The sequence below is a fragment of the Ursus arctos genome, unplaced genomic scaffold (genome assembly GCF_023065955.2).
Source record: "Ursus arctos isolate Adak ecotype North America unplaced genomic scaffold, UrsArc2.0 scaffold_20, whole genome shotgun sequence".
Taxonomy (NCBI): domain Eukaryota; kingdom Metazoa; phylum Chordata; class Mammalia; order Carnivora; family Ursidae; genus Ursus; species Ursus arctos.
In genome coordinates this window covers 50,959,049-50,978,781 of record NW_026622875.1, presented here as the reverse complement: position 1 = coordinate 50,978,781, position 19,733 = coordinate 50,959,049, and the positions used below count along the sequence as shown (strand labels likewise).

The 19,733-nt window shown below is 50.0% G+C and overlaps 1 protein-coding gene across 1 annotated transcript in view; it reads left to right on the top strand.

Moving 5' to 3' along the window:
* Window positions 1-17,987, top strand: part of ITGA9 (integrin subunit alpha 9) — a 326,573-nt gene extending 308,586 nt beyond the window's left edge. The window contains exons 27-28 of the mRNA XM_026496718.4: window positions 936-1,055; window positions 13,425-17,987. Coding sequence (XP_026352503.2) covers window positions 936-1,055; window positions 13,425-13,523 — 219 coding nt within the window. The 3' untranslated portion in view covers window positions 13,524-17,987. The remainder of the gene's footprint in view (window positions 1-935; window positions 1,056-13,424) is intronic.
* The last annotated feature ends 1,746 nt before the right edge of the window (window positions 17,988-19,733 follow it).

The window sequence follows — 19,733 nt, the reverse complement described above, 5'->3', positions numbered from 1 at the left end:
GCTCATGTGCCTCCTGAATAACCATCCAGCCCTTCCCCCAGCACACCCACCCCCCACTGCAGCTGTGGGGATGGACTCAGTGAGACAGAGATGCTCTCATTTGCTTTCCTTATCACCAGGGCACAGACAACAAACGAACCATTTAACCAACAGGTAGTCTTTACGAAGAGCCACTGTCAGCTAGTCACTCTGTGGTGTGATGTTGACAGGCTCAGATTTGGGGGTTGGTTAGACCTGAGTTCAAATCCTGACTCTGTCCTTAAGCTACATGGCCCAGAGCAAAGGCTTGTCCTCTCCCGGCCTCCACGGTCCCCCTCTGTGAAGTGGGTGTTGAAGCCCTCATTGGGTGGTTGTGTGAACTGGACAGGAGATTGCAAGAAAAGCGCCGAGCCTGACACAGAGGACCATTTGGGAAGAATTTGAGAGCTGGGATCCAGGCCCTAAAAGGGGACATAAACGGTGCTGGTCACTGTAAGTCCGTGCTGTGCCCCATCACCCCATGTGGTTTAGGGGGTGGGGTCACAGGACCCCTGGGCTCCCAGGATAAGCGAGGCTTATAAGCAAGGCTTCCCAACAGAGGCAGAGCCTCAGCTAGCCTCCAGCGTCCAGCTGGGTTTAGATAGGCTTTCCCCAAGGAGGGGATGACCCAGCTTGGGCAAAGACCTCTGAAACCTTTACCACACTTATGTTCACTTCCTGATATTGAAGTCAAGCTTAGTGTTGTGACAACCCTTTCAAGACCTGGTGCTCGGATTTCAAGTGCCTTTTTGATCATCAGTCTACAAGCAGAAGAGCACTGAACCAAAATCCAGTCTTTGGTCACAACACTCTGGACACATCTGTAGTTCCCTCCTGACATCAAGCCCAGGCCGGGTTCTGTCATGCTCTGGGTACTTCTATTTGACAGTTGTCCCCCCTTCTGCTTTGCCTCCTAGGTGGTCTTCGAAGCCTTGCACAATCTGGAGCCCCGGGGCTATGTGGTGGGGTGGATCATCGCCATAAGTTTGCTGGTGGGAATCCTCATCTTCCTGCTGCTGGCTGTGCTGCTCTGGAAGGTGAGTGTGGCGATCGTGGGGCGCCGTGGAGCCCCCACCCATGGATGCCTAGCCCTCGGCCGCACCAGAGGGGGAGCTCTTAGAAGAAGTTTCCTGTTAGGACTTCCTTCACCATGCAGGCACAGTGGGGGGAGGGCAGTGTCCCTGCAGGCTCGGATGGAATCTTGCCTCCTCTTGAGGCCATTCACAGCCGAAGGCTGGACCTTTAGAGGGAGAGCAAACATCTCAGCCCCACTCTGTTCTAACCTCCTCGCTGGTCTTCATGGGAAGGTGGGAGCCTGAATGCACAACAGAAGCCTGGGGAGGGACAACGGGGCTTGGAGTGATTCACCATTTACTTGGAGGAAAAAACAAAACCAAAAAACAAGCAAAGGGACTGCAGGACAATTCTTTGTACTTTACCCGTGTGGAATAAGAAAAGGGTTTCTGCCCCGAAGACTCAGGTAGCTAAGATGAGCTAAAGTCCAGAGTTCTGCCTGGGGAGTTGTGGGGTCCGTTCTCCCAACCCTTGTAGGCGAGCCAACAGGTAGATTTGCCCTGCCTCCTTCCCCAGGGAACACCTGCCCCTCCTTCTTGCCTCCTGTCATTTTCTCAAGGAGAAGGGGGGCGTCCTCACTCCGAGTCCAAGATGGTTTCTTTGCCTCACACTCTCAGAGATCTGGAGTCCCTTTACTTCAGAGCCTCTGTATCCATCAGGAACAACCCTCAGGGTCGTTATCTAACGAAGTGCGTCTCTTTGCTAGACAGTAGCGTTCCAGGTGAGTGGGGTCCGCGGCCGTTCTCGTGTCTCCGGCTCCTAGAATAGCACCAGGGACCACAGCTGGGGCTTGCTGCCACCAAAGCCCTGCTTTTCCAGGGTTCCTTCCCGGTTTCAGACGCAGGTGGAAATGGCCTCTTACATCATTATGGACAGATGCTTTAGATTCAACTAATTAGCTGCTTTGGGACTACAAAATAATTTGTATTCATTGATCAGATACTGTAACATGTCAGTGAGGAAAAAAAAGGCTGTAAAACACCCAAGAGGGGCGCCTGGGTGGCACAGCGGTTAAGCGGCTGCCTTTGGCTCAGGGCGTGATCCCAGCATTATGGGATCGAGCCCCACATCAGGCTTCTCTGCTAGGAGCCTGTTTCTTCCTCTCCCACTCCCCCTGCTTGTGTTCCCTCTCTTGCTGGCTGTCTCTATCCCTGTCAAATAAATAAACAAAATCTTAAAAAAAAAAAAAAAAACACCCAAGAGCCCACATTGCAGAATAACCATGATGAGCAGCGTTGTCCTTCGTGACCTTCCTCAGTGCGTAAAGATTTGGATCAAGCGCTCTCCCGGCACCGACTTAAGTTTGACTAGGGTGTCGAATTTTCCCGTAATATACTCGATATGTCTTGAGGTACAAGACCTCTAACATCAAAACTGTGGGTTCAATTATTAATTTGGAAAAAAAAAGCATAATAACTATACTTTTATCCAAGAAGTCTAGAAACAGGAAAAATAGTGTTTTTGTTACACATTTTTCAGACTCACCATTGGACTCATTGCTTCAAATTTAGAGCTACATAGCCTGAAAAAGTGTCTGGTGGTTTCATGAAAAATATATGGAGTACATGACTTAAAGATAAGTTTATCTTATGTTCCCATGCTTTTCAGACATTCCATGTACTCTTTTTCAGCCTATTCTCCCCTGAATATAGTACTGTGAACATCTTTCCATGTCGTTAAAAACCCACTTCCAGCACGGTCATGAGGCCGCAGTGTCTGCCCTCGCTCGTCCAAGTCCCAGGACGCAGGAATTTAGGTGGTTCCTGGTTTCACACCTCCTTTAACGGTGCCACAGTGAATATCCTCAGAGCCAAATATTTGCACAAATCCTTCATTATGTGCTTAAGATGAAACCCTAGAAATGGAATTACCGAGTCAGAGGAAATGCACACTTTAAGCCTTTTATTACATACTGCATATTGCCTTTAGAAAGGTTATACCAATTCACCCACCCCCAAGCGCTGTATCAAAAGTGTCCATTTTCGTATATATTTGCCAGGACTGGATATTACCTTTATTTAAAAAACTGCCAATTTGTTGTTTATTTAATCTGCGTGGCCAGATAGCTTCTCACCTCCCCCCTCTCTCCTCCAACTCCTTCCTGCCCAGACCACCTCCCATCTGTCGGCAGAGAACAAAGCCAGCTCAGTGTTTGGGATCTGAGAAGACAGTAAGGGCTTTGGTTGGGGGCGGAAGGTGTATTTCTTCCTTCTGCCTTTGTCTGGGCTCTTCAGATGAGAGGAAGTCCTCCAAGGCGGGGTGCGTGAGACCAGGCAGGGACACAGAGTGGGGAGTGTGGTGACCATGCCCCATTCCTGCTCGCGACGAGAATGCCCTCGTTCTGGCCACTGTCCTTGGCTCTGCCACTCAGGGGTGGTCCCAACGCTGTCTACACGCTCTTCCCTCCTTCCACGTGCCACCTGCTTGCCTTTGCTTCTGCTCTGTTTCTTAAAAGAACGCAGTTGCAGGAGATGGTAGTCATGGGGTAGCCTGGACCCTGATGTCACCCAGCTGTATGGGATTCAAAGAGCCAAGACCTGAGAAGGCAGACACCACCCTCTACCATGGCCTGGGAGAGAGGACAGACTCGTGGCGGTCAAGTGGTAACATTAACCCCAGCCAAGGTCTTGCCATTGCTAATGAGGTGGAAGACAACGGTCTGAAGCAGCTTTAAGGAAGCAGTTGAATGATGCCATGGGGCTCAGAACCACTTTGCTCATCGTCCAAAAACAATATCTCAGCTCACATTTATTGAACTCTTGCTTTAAATCAAACACTGGGTGGGTACCCGAATACAATGATGATTGTGACTCCTCCCTGCCCTTGACCTTGAAAACTTCACCATGTCGCACGCAGACCTATAAACATAATAGAGGGTGATGAGTGTGCGCGGGCTTCTCCGGAAACTGAGAAGGTACCGCTAATCCCTCACCCCGAGGGGGAACGGAAAGGCCGTAGAGTACCATGTGGGAGGTGAGAGCAGTACTTTGCAGGCTGATGGCTGTCCATTAGAACCTGGCTCTCGTGCTTACCAGCTGTTCGGCTCGGGAGAGTCGCCCTCTCTGACCCTCAGTTTCCTCCTCAGTAAAACAGAGAACAGAACCTGTAGCTTGAAGTATAAAGAGGATGCCGGCAAAATGCTTAGCACTGAGCGTGACACTTAGAAGCACCTGAGAAAAGTCAGAGGACATTTCACAAATGAGGCGTCATTCAGGTCTGACCCTGGATGTGGTTTGAGTTTTCCAGGCAGGATAGGGCAGGTGGGTATTCCCTCCAGAAGGAAGAGGAGATGAGAAAGTAAAGCAACATTGTGGCGAGGTGTGTCATGGGCGGGCAGCATCCTGCAGTAAGAGCGTCTGTCTTGGCTATAACCTCACTGCTGCCCCAGGGAAAGGGGAAGCGCGCGGGGTCTGGAGGCAGACCAGTGGCATGGGCATCTATTTCGGGAGAGAGACCTGGGGACAGGATGGTGGCTAGGGCAGTCACCACGGGTGGGGGGAGCGGAGCAAATTCGAGCAGGCAGGAGTTGGAGGCCGGTTGGACTGAGGAGGTCGGAAGGAATGAAAGTAGCAGTCTCTCTCTGTTTTTAGCTTAGACGATGGATGGTTTCCCTCAGCCAAAGTAAGGAAGGCAGGATTTGAAGTCATTTTGGAAAAAGAGTCGCTTGGTGTGAGGCATTCTGAGTGTGTGGTGCCTGTAGGAGACTAGACTGGCTTGAGTCACTCCCAGTGCCCCTCACCTAGCAGGGGGAAGCTCAACAGAAGGACATTCCTGTCACCTCACTGGTCTGGCCAGCTTTCCCTTCAGTTTCCAGGGCTGAGCATACTCATTTCAGGCATTACAAGGCCCTTTCTTTCAGTTGCAACAAAACAAAACAAAACAAAACAAAAAAAACAGAAATCCATTCACAGCCACTTAAGAAAGAGAATTCTACGGATGCAAGGGTATGCATAGACCCCAAAAATGTGTACATCCAGACCCAGAAAGCATCCAGAAACCAAGCCAGACAATCTCCTCTTTCCTTACTCTATTCGTCCCACGCAGCCCCTCACCGCTGCCCCTCTACACACCTGCATCACGTTCTCCCAAAGCAGACCTGCCTCTCCACCCTTCCCTGCACATGGAAGAAAACAGGTGCCCTCCACCGCTCCTGAGAAGCAAACCTCAGTGACTTCTAGCCCCAGCCACAGGCTGACCAGCCAGCTCCGATGCCCAGTTCTGCAAGGCTGGGGGAGAAAACGTCCACCACTGTGGCTGGAGGCAGGGGGTTGGGCCAAATCGCATAGAAGAAGCAAATTAGGCAGATACCGCAAAGGCATTCACCCCAGCAAGGTTTCAGGATTGGCGGTGGTGCTGTTGCCCACACCGTGAGCTTGTATATTGTACCGTTGAGCCACTGCCATGTAACAAGCTGCCCCCAGACTGCGTGGCTTTCAACAGCCATTACGTTATAGCTTACAAATGTATGGGTCAGAAATCCAGGGAGGGGTTAGCTGGGTGATTCTTCTGCTCCCCATGACATTGAGTAGGGTTACTTGGCGGCATTTATTTGGGGGCTGGTCTGGTCTGAGGAGTTCGAGACCTCTTCACTCACATTGCTGACACTTGGTGAGCATGGCTGGGGGGCCGGACTCAGCTGAGCACCCCCCCATGTAGACTCAGAACCTCCCCAGGGACGGGTCTCTCCTCTTACATGGTGGCTTCCTACCAAGAAAGCATGGTAAAAGCTGTTAGTTCTCTTGAAGGCTGGCCCAGAGCTGGCCTGGCATCATCTCACCGTATTCTGCTGGTCAGAGGAGTCCCATGCCAGCCCAGGTGCGAGGGGGGGAAGTAGGCCCCACATCTCAGTAGGAAGAGTGGCTAAGGGTTTGTGGGCACCGTTCATCTGCCACCTTCACAATGTTCAGAAATACGGGCAGACTCAGTCTTTCCTTTAAAAGTCGCTATTGTTTTAAAGTGTTTGAAACTCATTTCTCTTCCATAGTGTCAGAGATAAAATCACAATTGAGCTCCTTTAGAGAAAGGGGATAAAAGTAAATCTTGGTGCAACATTCATGACTGCACGCGGCCTTCAGGGTAGGTAATCTCTTCAGGCAAAGCTGCAAGGCAGGCAGGAGGTTGGCAGAGGGAGTTTCTTTAAGAAAAACATCTTTCTGAAACGGCTAAGTATGCTGACTTTAGAGGAAGTTGAAAATGGCAAGAGAAACATAGGATTATTTTGAAGACCTACATATTCCTAAAACTTCACCTACAGACCCCCTATCAACTGTGATTCCTGTGTCTACAACCTAAGAATGATGCCTTGTGTATAGTGAATCGAGACCTAATATCATATCGACAGTCTAGAGCATAGAAGTCCGTTGATTCGTTGGACTAAGGCCAGCCTGATTTAACTTGCATGGGAGGTCTTCATGGTTCGGGCTTATTGCCACAGTTCATAGGTAATTCCCTCCTCCCTGTCAAGGGGAAAGCCACAGAGTGGTACCCAGCTGCCACTGCTGACCAGGACCTGCCTCACGAGGGCCTTTGAAGACAAGTGAGCACTGTTCACGTCCTCTGCCCTTTACAGAGCCACAGTCCTGAAGTTCCCTTGAGAGTGACCCCCGACCTTGCTGTCTTGGTTGCTTGCCAGTCCCTCGAGCTGATGAGCCAAAAATGGTTGTTCCCGGGAATGCGCCACCTAGACACAGATCGTAGCGTGGTGCTGAAAACGGAACAGGGCAGGTGGCCATGCTGCTGCATTTTTCTGCCGCACAGGCCTGTGGGTCGGCACACTGTACTTGAAGGATGGTTCGTGCCTTCATTCAGCAAGCAGCAGTGGGTCCGTACTGGGTGACAGGCTCTGGGCAAAGGGACGGCGGTCAACCAAAGAGCCCTTACTCAGCCTGGAAGACCTCTGGGAAATGCGGTTAAGTGACCAGACATGGTGGCTGAGCCAAGTACACACACCCGGAGAGGTGAGCAGAGCGTGGCTGGCTAAAACTCAGCTCCTGAGCCCTCCTGCATGTCACTGTGGTCCTACTAACGTGCCCATCACCCACTGATTATCTACGATAGAAACCCCTTACAGGTCGGCAGATGCCTTTTCCAGAGCGGGACCCAGACTCCCTGCCTACCGCTCAGGGCAACCCCCCCCCCCCCCGCCCCCGCCTCTGCCTCTGGGCAGACCCCAGGGCCTTCCCGAAGCTCTGCCCCCTGGCATCCCAGGCGCTCGCAGGCTTGGCGGCAGCAGGCCCTGGCTCCAGCACAAAATCCACAACCAGGGCCCCGAGCTAACCAGACCCTTCTTCAAATACTGAAATGGATCCTAATCAGCTTTCCCAGAGCTGGGATGTTAGCAGACACTGGGAGCCATAATTTAAACTTTATGTGTGAGGATTACGGTAGCCTGCCAAACCACCACGCAGGAAGAAAACTTTGAAATGTGAAACTCTTTTAAGGGAGAAAAATCCAAATGAGTTCCCCTCTCCTTTCCTTTGGCTCCTGACGGGGTTTGAAGCTGCCTGGGCCTGGGCCCCGTGCCTCTTCGCGACAATTGTAAAGGCCTGTTCATAGAAGAAAGTGTAGCTGTCCAGAAGTGCCCCAGGGCTAACAACTTTGTGTGGGACTCGCACGTTAAAAAGTGCCTTCAAGTCCCGAAGCCAGCCTCTGAGTCAAGTGGCACAAGAGTGGAGATACGGAGACGTTTTTCCTTTAGAAGAAAAAGCCTCATTTAGGGCCCCCCCCCCCACTTCTCTGTCCCTCCCTCCCTCCCTCGGGCTTTTTGCCAAAACACACGGGCCACCCCTCAGTGGAGGAGAAACACTCTGCGTCCTCCCCTTCCACGTTCAACAAGGAACCTTTCCCCTCCCTCCTCTTTGCCCCTTTTGCAAGCCGAGATGTCTTGGAGCAAAGGGAGGGGCACCACCTCACCAGCCCCGTGACCAGGCCCTTCCCGAAAAGGCCGGGACCCCCAGGCTCTTCCCTTTCCCAAGCAGTGAGGAGGCAGGCCGTGGCAGGAAAGGGCTGCCTTGAACCCTCTGCTGGGCCTGTTCCAAGAGCCTGCTGCTTTAAAGCTGACTTTGGGTTCATGGTTTTTATTTGAGAGCGTTACTTCTGACCTCACGCAGAAACACTTAGGAAAATAAATCTGTAAAATGGCTCAGAGAATGTGTAAGGTTTGGCAGCCCCTCCAAAGGTCACCGGGTTATCACCTTCCCTCCAGCCAGGCCCTGAGAACCCATCCTTGCTTCTCCTCCAGAGAAAGAGACACAAATACATGCACACTCACACACAAACATGCCGCACCGTGTCTCGATTAAAACCATGTGCCAGAGACACTCAGTGGGGACTTATTTATGCTCAGAAGTAAATATTGGGCTGATGTTGCACTGTTGATATCTCAAGACAGAGACATGCTGTGTAAATACTCGGGGAACTGAAGAGGCCCATAAACATGAGGCCTCGAGTTAGTCCAAAGAAGGAGCGTGTCCGAGGTCCCCGGAATAGCTGCCCAAGAGGCAGCTCGACGGCCGGGAAGGCGGGGGTGGGGATCTCACAGGAGGCCAGACGCCATGGAGTTGTGCAGGTAGTCCCTCACTCACCCCAAAATGGGCAGGGAAGGAAGAGCCTGGTGCAGACCCCAGAGCTTGGTCAGGCCTTCTTTCTTCCTAGGCCTCAAGCCTCCCACAGCACCTCTCTAATGAGTGCTGTTCATAGGCTCTGCTGTCTCCCTAGTTGTTTGCTGGCAGGTTTTCGATATGAATGTACATTAGAAAGTTGTGTGAATCTGTCAGGAGGGCTCAGGGAGCTACTCTGTGGGGCTGCAGGCTCCTATCTGGACCAGCACAGACAAAAAGCCAGAAAGCACACTGCTGCCTCTGTTCGCAGTGAAGCAAAGCTTGGCTTGAGTCTCTCCTCCTCCAGGGCTTCCATGAATGTTTCCTCCACTACAGACAGAACCATTATAAACACAGCCTTTTGCCCTTCAAGTGGCAAGGCAGGCCCTGGAAGCTTCCAGAAAAAGTGCAGGACAACATTGACTCCATTGGATCGGGACGGAGTAGGGGGCTGCCGAGGGTCTAGCTCATCACCGATCATTCCCAGTGGGCTCAGCTGGCAGCCAAAATGGGTTTGCCCAGCACATCTCAAAGGTTTTCCCCAAAGTAACCGCAAGGACTAACAGGAGTGAGAGTTTATGCCCAAGAGAGAGGAAGACCTGCCGCATGAGAGAAATGTCTTTGAAGTCCTGGTTTATCTTTGTTTTCAGAATTGTATAAGTCTTACTGTTTCACAATATAGCCATACTTTAATACAAAAATTGAAAATTCAGTTTACCCAAAATTTCCAAAACCTCTTTGAAAACAGTTGGGAGTCCGGAGTTTGCTTTGGGAACCAACATAAAAAGCTGTCGTTGTGTTTCCGCCGAGCCCTGAGAATCCCTTCGCTGCCTGGGGCACAGCCAGAAAATGACCTTCCCAGAGGGGAAGGAGTCGGAGCGTGAGCAGTGAACAGGACTCTGGGCTCCCTCTGCCACATCACTCCGGAGTCCTGGGCAGGCCGCGGGTGACACAGTAGGGGGGGAACCACTGCTCGGTAAACTCAGAGCCTGGACTTTGGGTTCTATAGCCAAAGCCAAAACTAGGCTCCAAACCAAAGCACAAAGGTGGTGGTCTCTTTTTCGGAAGTAGAGTTAGCTTGATCATGCAAGAAAGAATATTAGTTTGACAGAGCCACCACTTGACTCTATGGCACCTTTGTGCAGGCTAGTAAACAGCACCCCTTCATTCAGAAACTTCACTTCCATCTGTCAGAAAATTCGGAAAACCTGCTGCTGATTTCGGTGGGGGCGGGGGCGGGGGGGGCGGAAGACACTCTACTGCCATCTGCTGGAAAATAGTTGTAATACATTTACATGTCCAGTGTATCTGTGCTGTAAGGAGCACCACCCCCTTTGCAGGCAGTGCGCAGCCTGCACTACTGTACCCAGCACTCCCTAGCCATGAAGTGGACTGTGTTTTAAGAAATGGTCTTTGGGCTGCATAGAAGGAGGGCAAACATCAGTGGCAGCTCCAACTTTCCATCTGAGACTACACACAGGTTGTATGGGGCCCAGGGCTCTTGAGACGCTGAGGTGTTAGAGCAGAGCACAGAGTTTGCAAAGCTGTTTCTGAGAGCAGCGTTCCAGTCATTCCAGGGGTGGGGGGTGATTCTTGCGACTAATGCTGACACTACTCTACTTGAGAGAAAAGAGCTTTCCTCTGGATCCCGGCAGGAGACGATGGTGCCTTCACGTCTCTGGTAACAGAGCACATGATAGCTACATGTGACAGGGAATCCAGGTGCTCTAAATCCTTGCTAGATGGTTTGCACACTCGAGTTCAAATCCTTATGCTAGCAGAGCCACGAGAAAGTGAGCAGACTTTTGTGCTGCTTGGAGATGAACATGAAAAGTCTGTTCAGCAGGCCAAGGCACAGTGAGGCTCCTTCGATCTAACCCTATCAGCTGCCCCTCTGCCTCTCTTCCTGTGGGTGTTAATTCATTCAGGAAGTCAGACAAAACACGGAGTACTGAATCAGCCACCTCATGCTGCGTAACAAACCACCCCAAAGTTTAATGGCTTAAAAGCAACCAACATCTCGGGGCGCCTGGGTGGCACAGCGGTTAAGCATCTGCCTTCGGCTCAGGGCGTGATCCCGGCGTTATGGGATCGAGCCCCACATCGGGCTCCTCTGCTATGAGCCTGCTTCTTCCTCTCCCACTCCCCTGCTTGTGTTCCCTCTCTCGCTGGCTGTCTCTATCTCTGTCGAATAAATAAATAAAATCTTAAAAGAAAAAAAAGCAACCAACATCTTACATAGCTCACAGGTCTGTGGGTTGAGCTGAGCCGAACAGGGGGGTTCTCTGGCCTCAGCTGGGGCTTGGCTGGTCTAGGAGGGCCTCAGCCGGTGCACTCTCGTCTTGATCAAACTCATTCACGTGGAGGCCTGGCAGAGTTCTGGAGAGCAAGCAGAAGGGTGCAAGGCCTCTTGAGGCCTAAGCCTGGAACCGAATTGTCAGGACAAGTCACAGTGCAGATTCAAGGGGTGGGAACCGCCACAGAGTTGCCCAGACGCGGGGAATGCAGGACTGTGGGCAGTTTTGCAGTTTATCACTGCTGCCAAGTCCAGGTGATGGGCTCAGTTCCAGGGACAAAACACGCAAATCCTATCTTCTGGGAGTTCTAAGACTTAAGACAAATGGGAAAGATAACAAGGGAGCAGTTGAAATCCCGCTCGATTAGTGCCACCGTAGAGATAACTTACTTCTCTGGCACGGAAAGTGAGTAACCTGGGATCAGCGAAGCATAGCACCATCCGCCGGCAGAGTTCTGTGCGAAAGACTCTCATTTCCATATCACATCCAGCCTCAGTCTCATGATTATGTTCTCCTGAGCTCCGAAGGTGCTCGTGACTTATTTGCCCAGTCAAGCACGTCTTTATCGTAATGGTATTTCAAGCGGTAACTCCTCAGACCTTTCCAGGAAGTCGTGGGTTGCTCTTCTGACCTCCTGTGGGTGTGCTCTGAGGGCCTTTTTCCAGAACGTCCAGGCCAGGCCCCTGTTCCACATTCCTTGCCAAGGGGAGAAGGTGGTAGAGATTTAAGGAGAGAAAAAGCGTGTGTGGGCGTGGGTGGGGGGTGGAGGGAGGGTCAGAAAGTGGGGTTCTGGCACATGCTGAGAAGAAACCACCAGGGCTGCAAACCCTAGGAACTCAGTGTCTGCCCACAAAACAGCCCATGAGGATGGACGCTCAGAACACAAGCCCCTTGCCGGTTGTTTGAGGAAAGCGTCCTCCCCGTCGCTCAGACCGCACCCACCCACCCCCTCAGTCCACTCAAAGCGAACTCTCGGGATTCCCCTGGCAATGCGGGTGGAGGTGCTTCTAGCAGCTGGCTTGACAGTTCTTGTCTTCAGCGAGGCTAGTCAGCCCCTTCTTGGGGGGAAAGAATTGTGGCCATCAGAATGACTGTGGGTGCCCAGCTCGTAGTGAAGGAGTTGGGGGATTGTGCGCGTGAGAGCTGGGCTTGCGTGCGGATTCCCTCGGGGCAGGGTTTATATCCGCTCTTGGCAGCACGCTGCAGAAATCGCGGCTCGTGAGCATTTCCCCGCGTGACGACAGGATTACAGGCTCACGAGACCGGCCAATGGCAGACCGAACGTGCGTGGCTGTTTGAGTCCCTCCGTTCGAGGGGGCTGAAATGGGGGCTTGAGGGCAGGTAATTGATTTGCAAGGTGACCTCAGGAAACACTGATCAGAGCACGGAAGCGAGATAGGAAAGAGAAGGAAGCCAAAAAGACGCGGTAAGACCAGTTACCCCTGCCAGCACGTTCTACCGGGAAACTGGTAGGTCAAGCACCTGAGGGTTGTCATACCCAAGAAGAGAGGGAGTGGGAGTAACCCACAGCTGGTCACGTTTAAGGGCAGAGGCAGGAAGGGATGTCTGACTTCAGAAACTGTGGCCACTAATGCCAGTGAGCAAAGGACAAGACGGGCAGGATCTCCCTGAGCGTGGGAAAAGGTCAACAGGGCTACAAAAATGGCTTACATATCAGGCAGTGATGCCTGGGTGAGAAGAGCCGGAAGCTCGCCCTCCAGTATGTGAAAAACTAGAAGACATCAGAGGGGAAGGTCTTTCCGGAACTAAGCTAAAGGAAACTGCCATAGGAGCCGGCAAGATGCCAGTTCTAGGGGAGTTCACCCTGCTAGCTGTGGTGCGGGCATTGCGTGTGTCACAGGTCTGAGAGAAAGGTCTAGAGCGGCAGCGAGGTAGACTGCAGACACTTCTAAAAGCCTATTCTGTGAGAGAGTATTTATCAATTACGCCACAGTGGCTAATGTCTCCCAGGATAGGAATAGGTTTATCAAAAGCCAAACGAGCTCCCGAAAGGCCAAGTCCCTGAGTTTCTTAGATCCTTTACTAAGGCTTTATTAGACCCTGACTGGGCTCCCGTACATTCCATAGCTCTTAAAGGAAGAAAGAATGCAGCATTTCCCAAACTTATTTGACCATGAAACCTATTTTATTCCCAAATGTCTTTACATAATGCTCAGTAACGAGGGTTCCCTGGCGCACCATTCGGGAAACACGCCACCAGAATCCCTTTACAAGGAACAGTCAGAAGATAACCTGCAGGAAGTCCATGCATTTTGAAAGGTGGTGCCACAATAATGCTTTTCCTAAGTCGGTATCCTTTGAGGGTTTTCCGAGCCCTCCCAGCTCCGTGAGTGTAGGTCATACCTCCTCCTCGCCCAGCGGACCACAACGACTGATTCTCCAGCATTCTAACCTGGCTTCTCTCTCTGCCTTTCAGATGGGCTTCTTTCGCCGAAGGTACAAAGAAATTATTGAAGCTGAGAAAAACCGGAAAGAGAACGAAGACGGTTGGGACTGGGTCCAGAAAAACCAGTGACCTGCCACACCAGTCACGTGACCCGATCATTCACCTGTTGTCCTTGACCTTTGTATCTTCCATATTTGGAAGAAAGAATCTTCTCCAGATTTTTCGGAGGCCCCACTGATGCTGTTCTCTTCCTCATGTTACCAAGCCCAGGAGCCAACCTGAGGCAGCCACTCTGGCCAGGTCACATGACTGGAGCCACCACCCATTTCCTTTTAGAGATGAACTCCGACCTTTGGAAAGCAAGTTACAGAGCTGAGCGATATTTATGGATGCAACACACGTGGTCAACCCTCAGGGGAAAACTGTTACCTAAAAGTATTTTTATAAATATAAGCCTTTTATACTGATTATGTCTTTATATTTGTATCGATGTTTTATTATTTCTATTCAATAGTTATATAATTCACTCAAGCACTGATATCTGGCCTGAAAGCTTGGAAGTACATGTGCGTTCATACAAATTTTAAAGGATAAAAATCTGATCGTGCTTTGGGACTTGCTGTTAAAAGAGACTTGTGGATAAAATAATCTGAAGAAAACTCGTGGGGTGAATCCACGGAGCTGGCGGTGCTGCATATGAACTGTGGTGGTGGCAAGACCCCGGGACAGTTCACTTCTTTATTGCTGGAGTCAAGTTCGAAGTAATGTGCTAAAGAACTATGAGTGGTTTTTCATATGTACCTTCCATTGGAAGATTTCCAGCAGGAATTTGGGTGGAAAAACCTGATCCTGGCCCAGGTCCGCTCTCTGTCACCTGTACAGCAGACATCACACCCTCCTCCGCTTGGACTGAGATAAGAGCCTGGGGGCAAGGCCATTCAGTCATCTGGTAAACCTCAGAATGGTGTCTCGTCCTGGACATCATGCATCAGAGTCCACACACCACAGGGACTAAATCGGTGCTCACCGAGCAAAGACTTGTGTCTGAATGCTGTGATGCGTTGCCTTTTCATCGAGTTCAGAGGTCTCCACTTCCCCTCCCGTTCTTGCTGTCCCAGCTAATGGTGACTGCAGATCCCCTCCCAGAGATGACCGACCATTCAACCTGTCCTTCATTTTTAAAATAGTGTCTTCAGTGAGGTTCCCAAAGAGCAGACTCTGATACAAGGATTTGCATGCAAGTAACTGATTAAGGGAGCGTCCTGGGCCCAGAAGACGGCAGTAGGGGGTGTGAGGGAAGCAGGGCAGGGGAGGGGAGGAAGCCAGGTAAGCGTGCCATTTCAGAGGACATCCCGTGGAGGGTAGCTTCAGCCTGATCTTGCAAGCGCTCTGGAGGGCGAGTGAGGTCTCAGAGTTGCCCCAACCTGAGGCAAAGGAGCTGAGCTTTCATATCCTTGCACCCAGGGGAGGTGTAAACTTCCCACTCTTCTCGGTTCCTGCTGGCAGACCGTCTCCAATAGCCGGAGGGCAGTCCTCTAAAGGAAAGTTGGAAGTGCAGCCCCAGCCCCCTGGCGGGGGAGGAGGGGGTCGTCCAGACACAACGTGAAAGAAGTGACGCACAGGGATCTGGGCATAGCACAGACATCTGCCCTGCCTCCTGCGTGCGCGAGTGCTGAGTTGGGGCCCTCAGTTGCAGTCTCCCCGTTTGACCGTGTTTATTATCAGAGGCACTGCTGCCCGGTTTTGAGTGCAATGTGATTTTCTAAAAGGGCAATGAGACGATGGGTGTAGTGTGCTCAGCACCGCACCTGGCCCACAGTGAACAGTCAGTGCCTGTGGCAGCTCTGGCTGCTGTCCCCACAAACCGTCTGCTGAGAGAAAAACCACGTGGCTAAGAACAGGGTCTGACAAAGAGTCCTTAAAACCTGTGGTTTACTACGGCCCATCGATGCCCCAGGTACCTAACAGATGGCATCAAATGGGAGTGAAACAAATAAGACGAAGGATCTTTCTCACTCAGCCTTGTTTGCTGGAAACTAACATGTTGGGGGGTCTGTGAACATTGTTGCAAAGACACAGAACTCTGCTCCAGAGGAGACAGGTTTTCTGTGCACATACTTGGCTGATATTTGCAAAGACATCTCAAGGTGGGCCAGAATCGTGAGGATGCTGGGCAGCTGTGAACCCGGCATGGAACATAAGTGTCTTTTCATCCCTCATTATGCAGTTGACTCTGATGCAGGAAGACGATGTATGTATCACGTGTCCCATCTGGTGAATATGGGGATAGACGACCAAGCCAGAGGGTCTGTGGCATGAACGAGGCTGATCTTAGAAAGAAGTCAGGGATGTTGCTTCTAATGGAGGGGCGGAGGCACAGAGGTAACCACTGGGCAGATGCAGGCAAAGAAACCAGTTCTCAGAGTTCACCTGGAACTTTTATCAAAAGTAGTAAAAGCAGCTTTGAGCGGGTCTTAGTCACTCCTTTCAAGGATACTTGGTGGGCCCCTGCGGTGCTAGGTGCTGCGAGTTCCCCCGAGAACACCATAGGCACGTTTGGCCTGGAGAGCCAAACCTCCCTGCAGGGGGAGTGTAGAGTGTGGATTCCCTTGAGACCCCACGTGTAGCTTTCCTTTGAGGGATTCTTGTTCACTGTGTCACACTGTCCTTTAATAAACCATTGAAGATTCTTAGGTGATTTTTTAGGCCTGGGTCAGCTCCATCAGTGGCTTTGGACACATGCCGCTATGGCCACTAACCAGCTTCCCGCAAGGGGTGCAGACGCATGGCAGTGGTCTAGAGGAGGACTCACCCTGCTCCTGTGGGCAGTCTCAGAGCCAGGATCTCTTCGCCTCTGGTCGATTCTGATGGTAGACCCACAAGAGTACTCATATACTCAGGCGATCACTAAGGCTTCATAGGACAGTTTTATAAAAAATTGGTGTTGGCGTCACCGGGAGCAAACATCGGCAGCCACTGCAGGAATCTGTCTAGGGAAGGCTGGTTCCTCTGCATGTCTGATGGGGCCAAGTAGCAGGTGGGGCAACAGGGAGCCATTTAACACGTGGATAAAGATGCCAAGCCACTGTGAGCCCGCTGTCAGCTGGGCATCTATCCAGCTCCGCCCCAGCTCAGAAGCTCCCAAGAGGCTCTCAGGGGAAGCAGGCAGGGTGAATGGTGTCTGTGTGTTACTCCTCCAGAATATTCTTTTAAAAGTCCACAGTGCGTTCCTGTTTCTAACGTTCCTGCTCCTATGGGTTCACTGTGGAATCCTGTCAGATAGTCTCTCTTACCCAACTGGCAGCTTTTAGTTACAGATTCAGTATGGTTTCCACTGTCAGAAATATGGAGACGCTTTTTAAATATGAAAAAGGACCTTTGTAAAAATTGAGGAAAATCATGCCCTCTGTTCAAAAATGATTCACTTATGCTTCGTTGATATGGGACTCATGAGTTGAGAACATCCCCACCATGAGTCCTAGACCTGTCTCCAAGAAGAGGCCATGAAGTTTAGGAGCAAGGTGACACTAGGAGAAGGAAGTGGGTCCACTGGCTTTATGGGGACTGACAGGCAAACATCAGGAATCAGGTCTCTCAGTCAGCTCTTCAGGAAGATTCCATCACCAGGAGGATTCTGAAGTCTGATAAATGTTGTAGAAAATCCAATAGCTCTCCTTCACCAAGTCATGCATAGCCTACCGTCTTTGAGCCAAAGACAAGGAGGCTAAAAGCAAACAGAAAACTAGCAGGAACATCTGGGACCTGTTTTCAGTGCGGAAGTATAATAGAGCCCCCAAGCGATACATGTGCTGTATGCTACCTGTTAAAGCCCTAGAGGGTCATTTTTAAAGGTTATTCGACTACTTTTATTTTTGGAAAAGGCTTTATGGCCAGGGGAATGCCATTCAGTTACACATAGGTCACATCGGAAATGTGCATTTGGTGAAACCTACGTACCCCTGACTCAAACTTCCGGGAATTTAGAGGCACTGCAGAAGGACGGTCATGCGGGGAAGGGCCTGTAGAAGACAGAAGGCAGAAAGTGAGTGTCATTTCAGAAAAGCTCCAATGGACAGCGGTTTCGGCGATGTGCTGCACTGCTCTATAGAGCAGTGGTATACACAGTGAGAATGTTTTCTGAAGCAAAAAATGGCTGAAGGGAGGATACGGAGCCAGTAGGGTCAAGATGAACCTTCTAGAATGTCTTCCGGTTTTCAGCACGTTGGGGGGATAATGAACAAATTTCCCACGTGGTGCAATGCTTTATAGCACAATGATCTAGATTTCAGACTTTGTTAAGGTTTGTTTTTTTTTTTTTTTTTAATTCTAACGTGCACGGTGTGACGGGCAGAGTGAGTTTAAAAGCTTTACGAGTGATTAATTGCATGGCAGACACCCACGCTAACTTCACTTCCAGAACTTGACTGATGCATCCATGTATATTTCCGTTGCGGAATTTTGGTGGGAGAGGTGTTCCTCCTTACAAAGTCACGTGTATTAAAGTCTATGCAGTCACTTCTAATTCACTTGCACTGTTGGGGAAATGCAGGTTTACAAAAATACATGTTTGGAATAAAAAATGGCTGCAAATGATTCAGGAGTTTGGTCTGTAATTTCTTTGCTAATGCAGAACTTGAACCTTTTTAGGGTGTTGAAGACAGGGTTTGAGGGCAGTACTCGGTGAGCATTGAAGAGGATGTGCAGGTCTGTCTAGTCGTGCACGAGCGACCCCCTCAATGTGGCTGAACTGGCCCCTATCTGTGGCCTCCATCCCTCAGCCACCACCTTCTCTGTGCATCACTCACCTGCCGGGGGCCACACCCCAGGACTTTGATCTTAAAAGTGCCCAGATTAAATGGAGTGGATTCCTCACGGCGAGTAGACTGCTTCCACGTGTTTCCACCAGCCACCAAGCATTTTCCCAGAACCTTTTCGGTAGCATCCTTACACGTTTACAAACATCGTGTTCTCTTAGATTTGTGATCTCCATCTGTCTAGTTACGTCCCTGTGCTTACTTCAAATGTTGTTCACTTGTGTGTTTTTCTCTTTTTCCCTCAGAGGAGACAAACAAAGATGTGTCTATTTTACCAGTCTTTTTCAAGAATAAGCCTTTGGCTGTACCAATCAGATCTGCTGGTTTTTGTTTTCTATTTCATTACTTACTGCCTTTATACTTGTTAAAATTTACTTTACTGCCCTGTAGTTAAAATTCATGCACAAATAAACCACACAGTGTAGAAGGGGGTGTGAAAAGATACACACCAAGGGGTTAAAAATGGTTGCCTTTAGGGAGATGGGATTGTCAACGTTTTAGCTTTGTTGTTTTTTTACTTAACTGAATTTTAGTTTTCTACAGTAAGCATGCATTTCTCTTGTAACAATGAAGCATATGCAAATTATTTTTTCAATAACATCACATCTGGGAAAGTGTGAGTTGCTGAAGCCAAAAGAGATCCCAAATTGCCAGTCTAGAAAGGGAAGAGATTTGTTTGCAACAAAGAGCATTGATGAGCGTGACTCTGGAGGGCAATGGTCCAGAGAGTAATTTCAAGCCTTTTAATTCCAGATGCTTCCTGGCTTAACAGGACCTGCCACCATCACTAATACTAATTAAGTACGTTTCTCTAAGGTTGCCCAACCTGTTTCCTTAAGCCAGGAAAATGTCTGGACAACCTCAAAAGAATGAAAAGATACACAATTAAGAGGAAGAAAAATCACCAATTAGTGATGTCAGCCCCCTTCAATCAGGAGTTTTCAGTCCACCAGATTGCATCTGGTCCTTAAAGTCTGTCTGTTCAGCAGGTTACTGTGCTTAGTAATTGAATTAATGTAAGTGCTTACTTAGAGCTCTGCCTGCATTATCAGACCAACTGGCAGCTATCCATCAGCAAAGCCGCCTGACCCTGAGATCACATCTATTCATTCTATGCACACATGCAACTGAAGTGGGTATGAGAGTATCGCCAGCTCTGTGCTGATGTGGGCTTGCCGCCAAACCTCTGTTCTGCCTCAAAGTTTAGTCCAGATCATTTTATACCTTATTTGATATGGTTCTTCTATCATTGAAAAGGATCCTAAAAATTAAAACAAATCTCAAGAAAGGTGTAACTACCACCCTCGGAAGACACCAAATAGATGAAAACCAAGGGGCATTTTTAAAAGTATTTCCAGGAAAACTTTCTTCTAAGAAATGACAGATTAAGAAAAATGAAATTGTCTCCAAATCGACCTCTATTCAGAACCCACCTTATCAGTTAATATCCGGCTCCACGTAATAGAAAAAAATCCAAAATAACAATGGTTTAAACATGATAGAAGTATGTTCCTCTCTCACATAA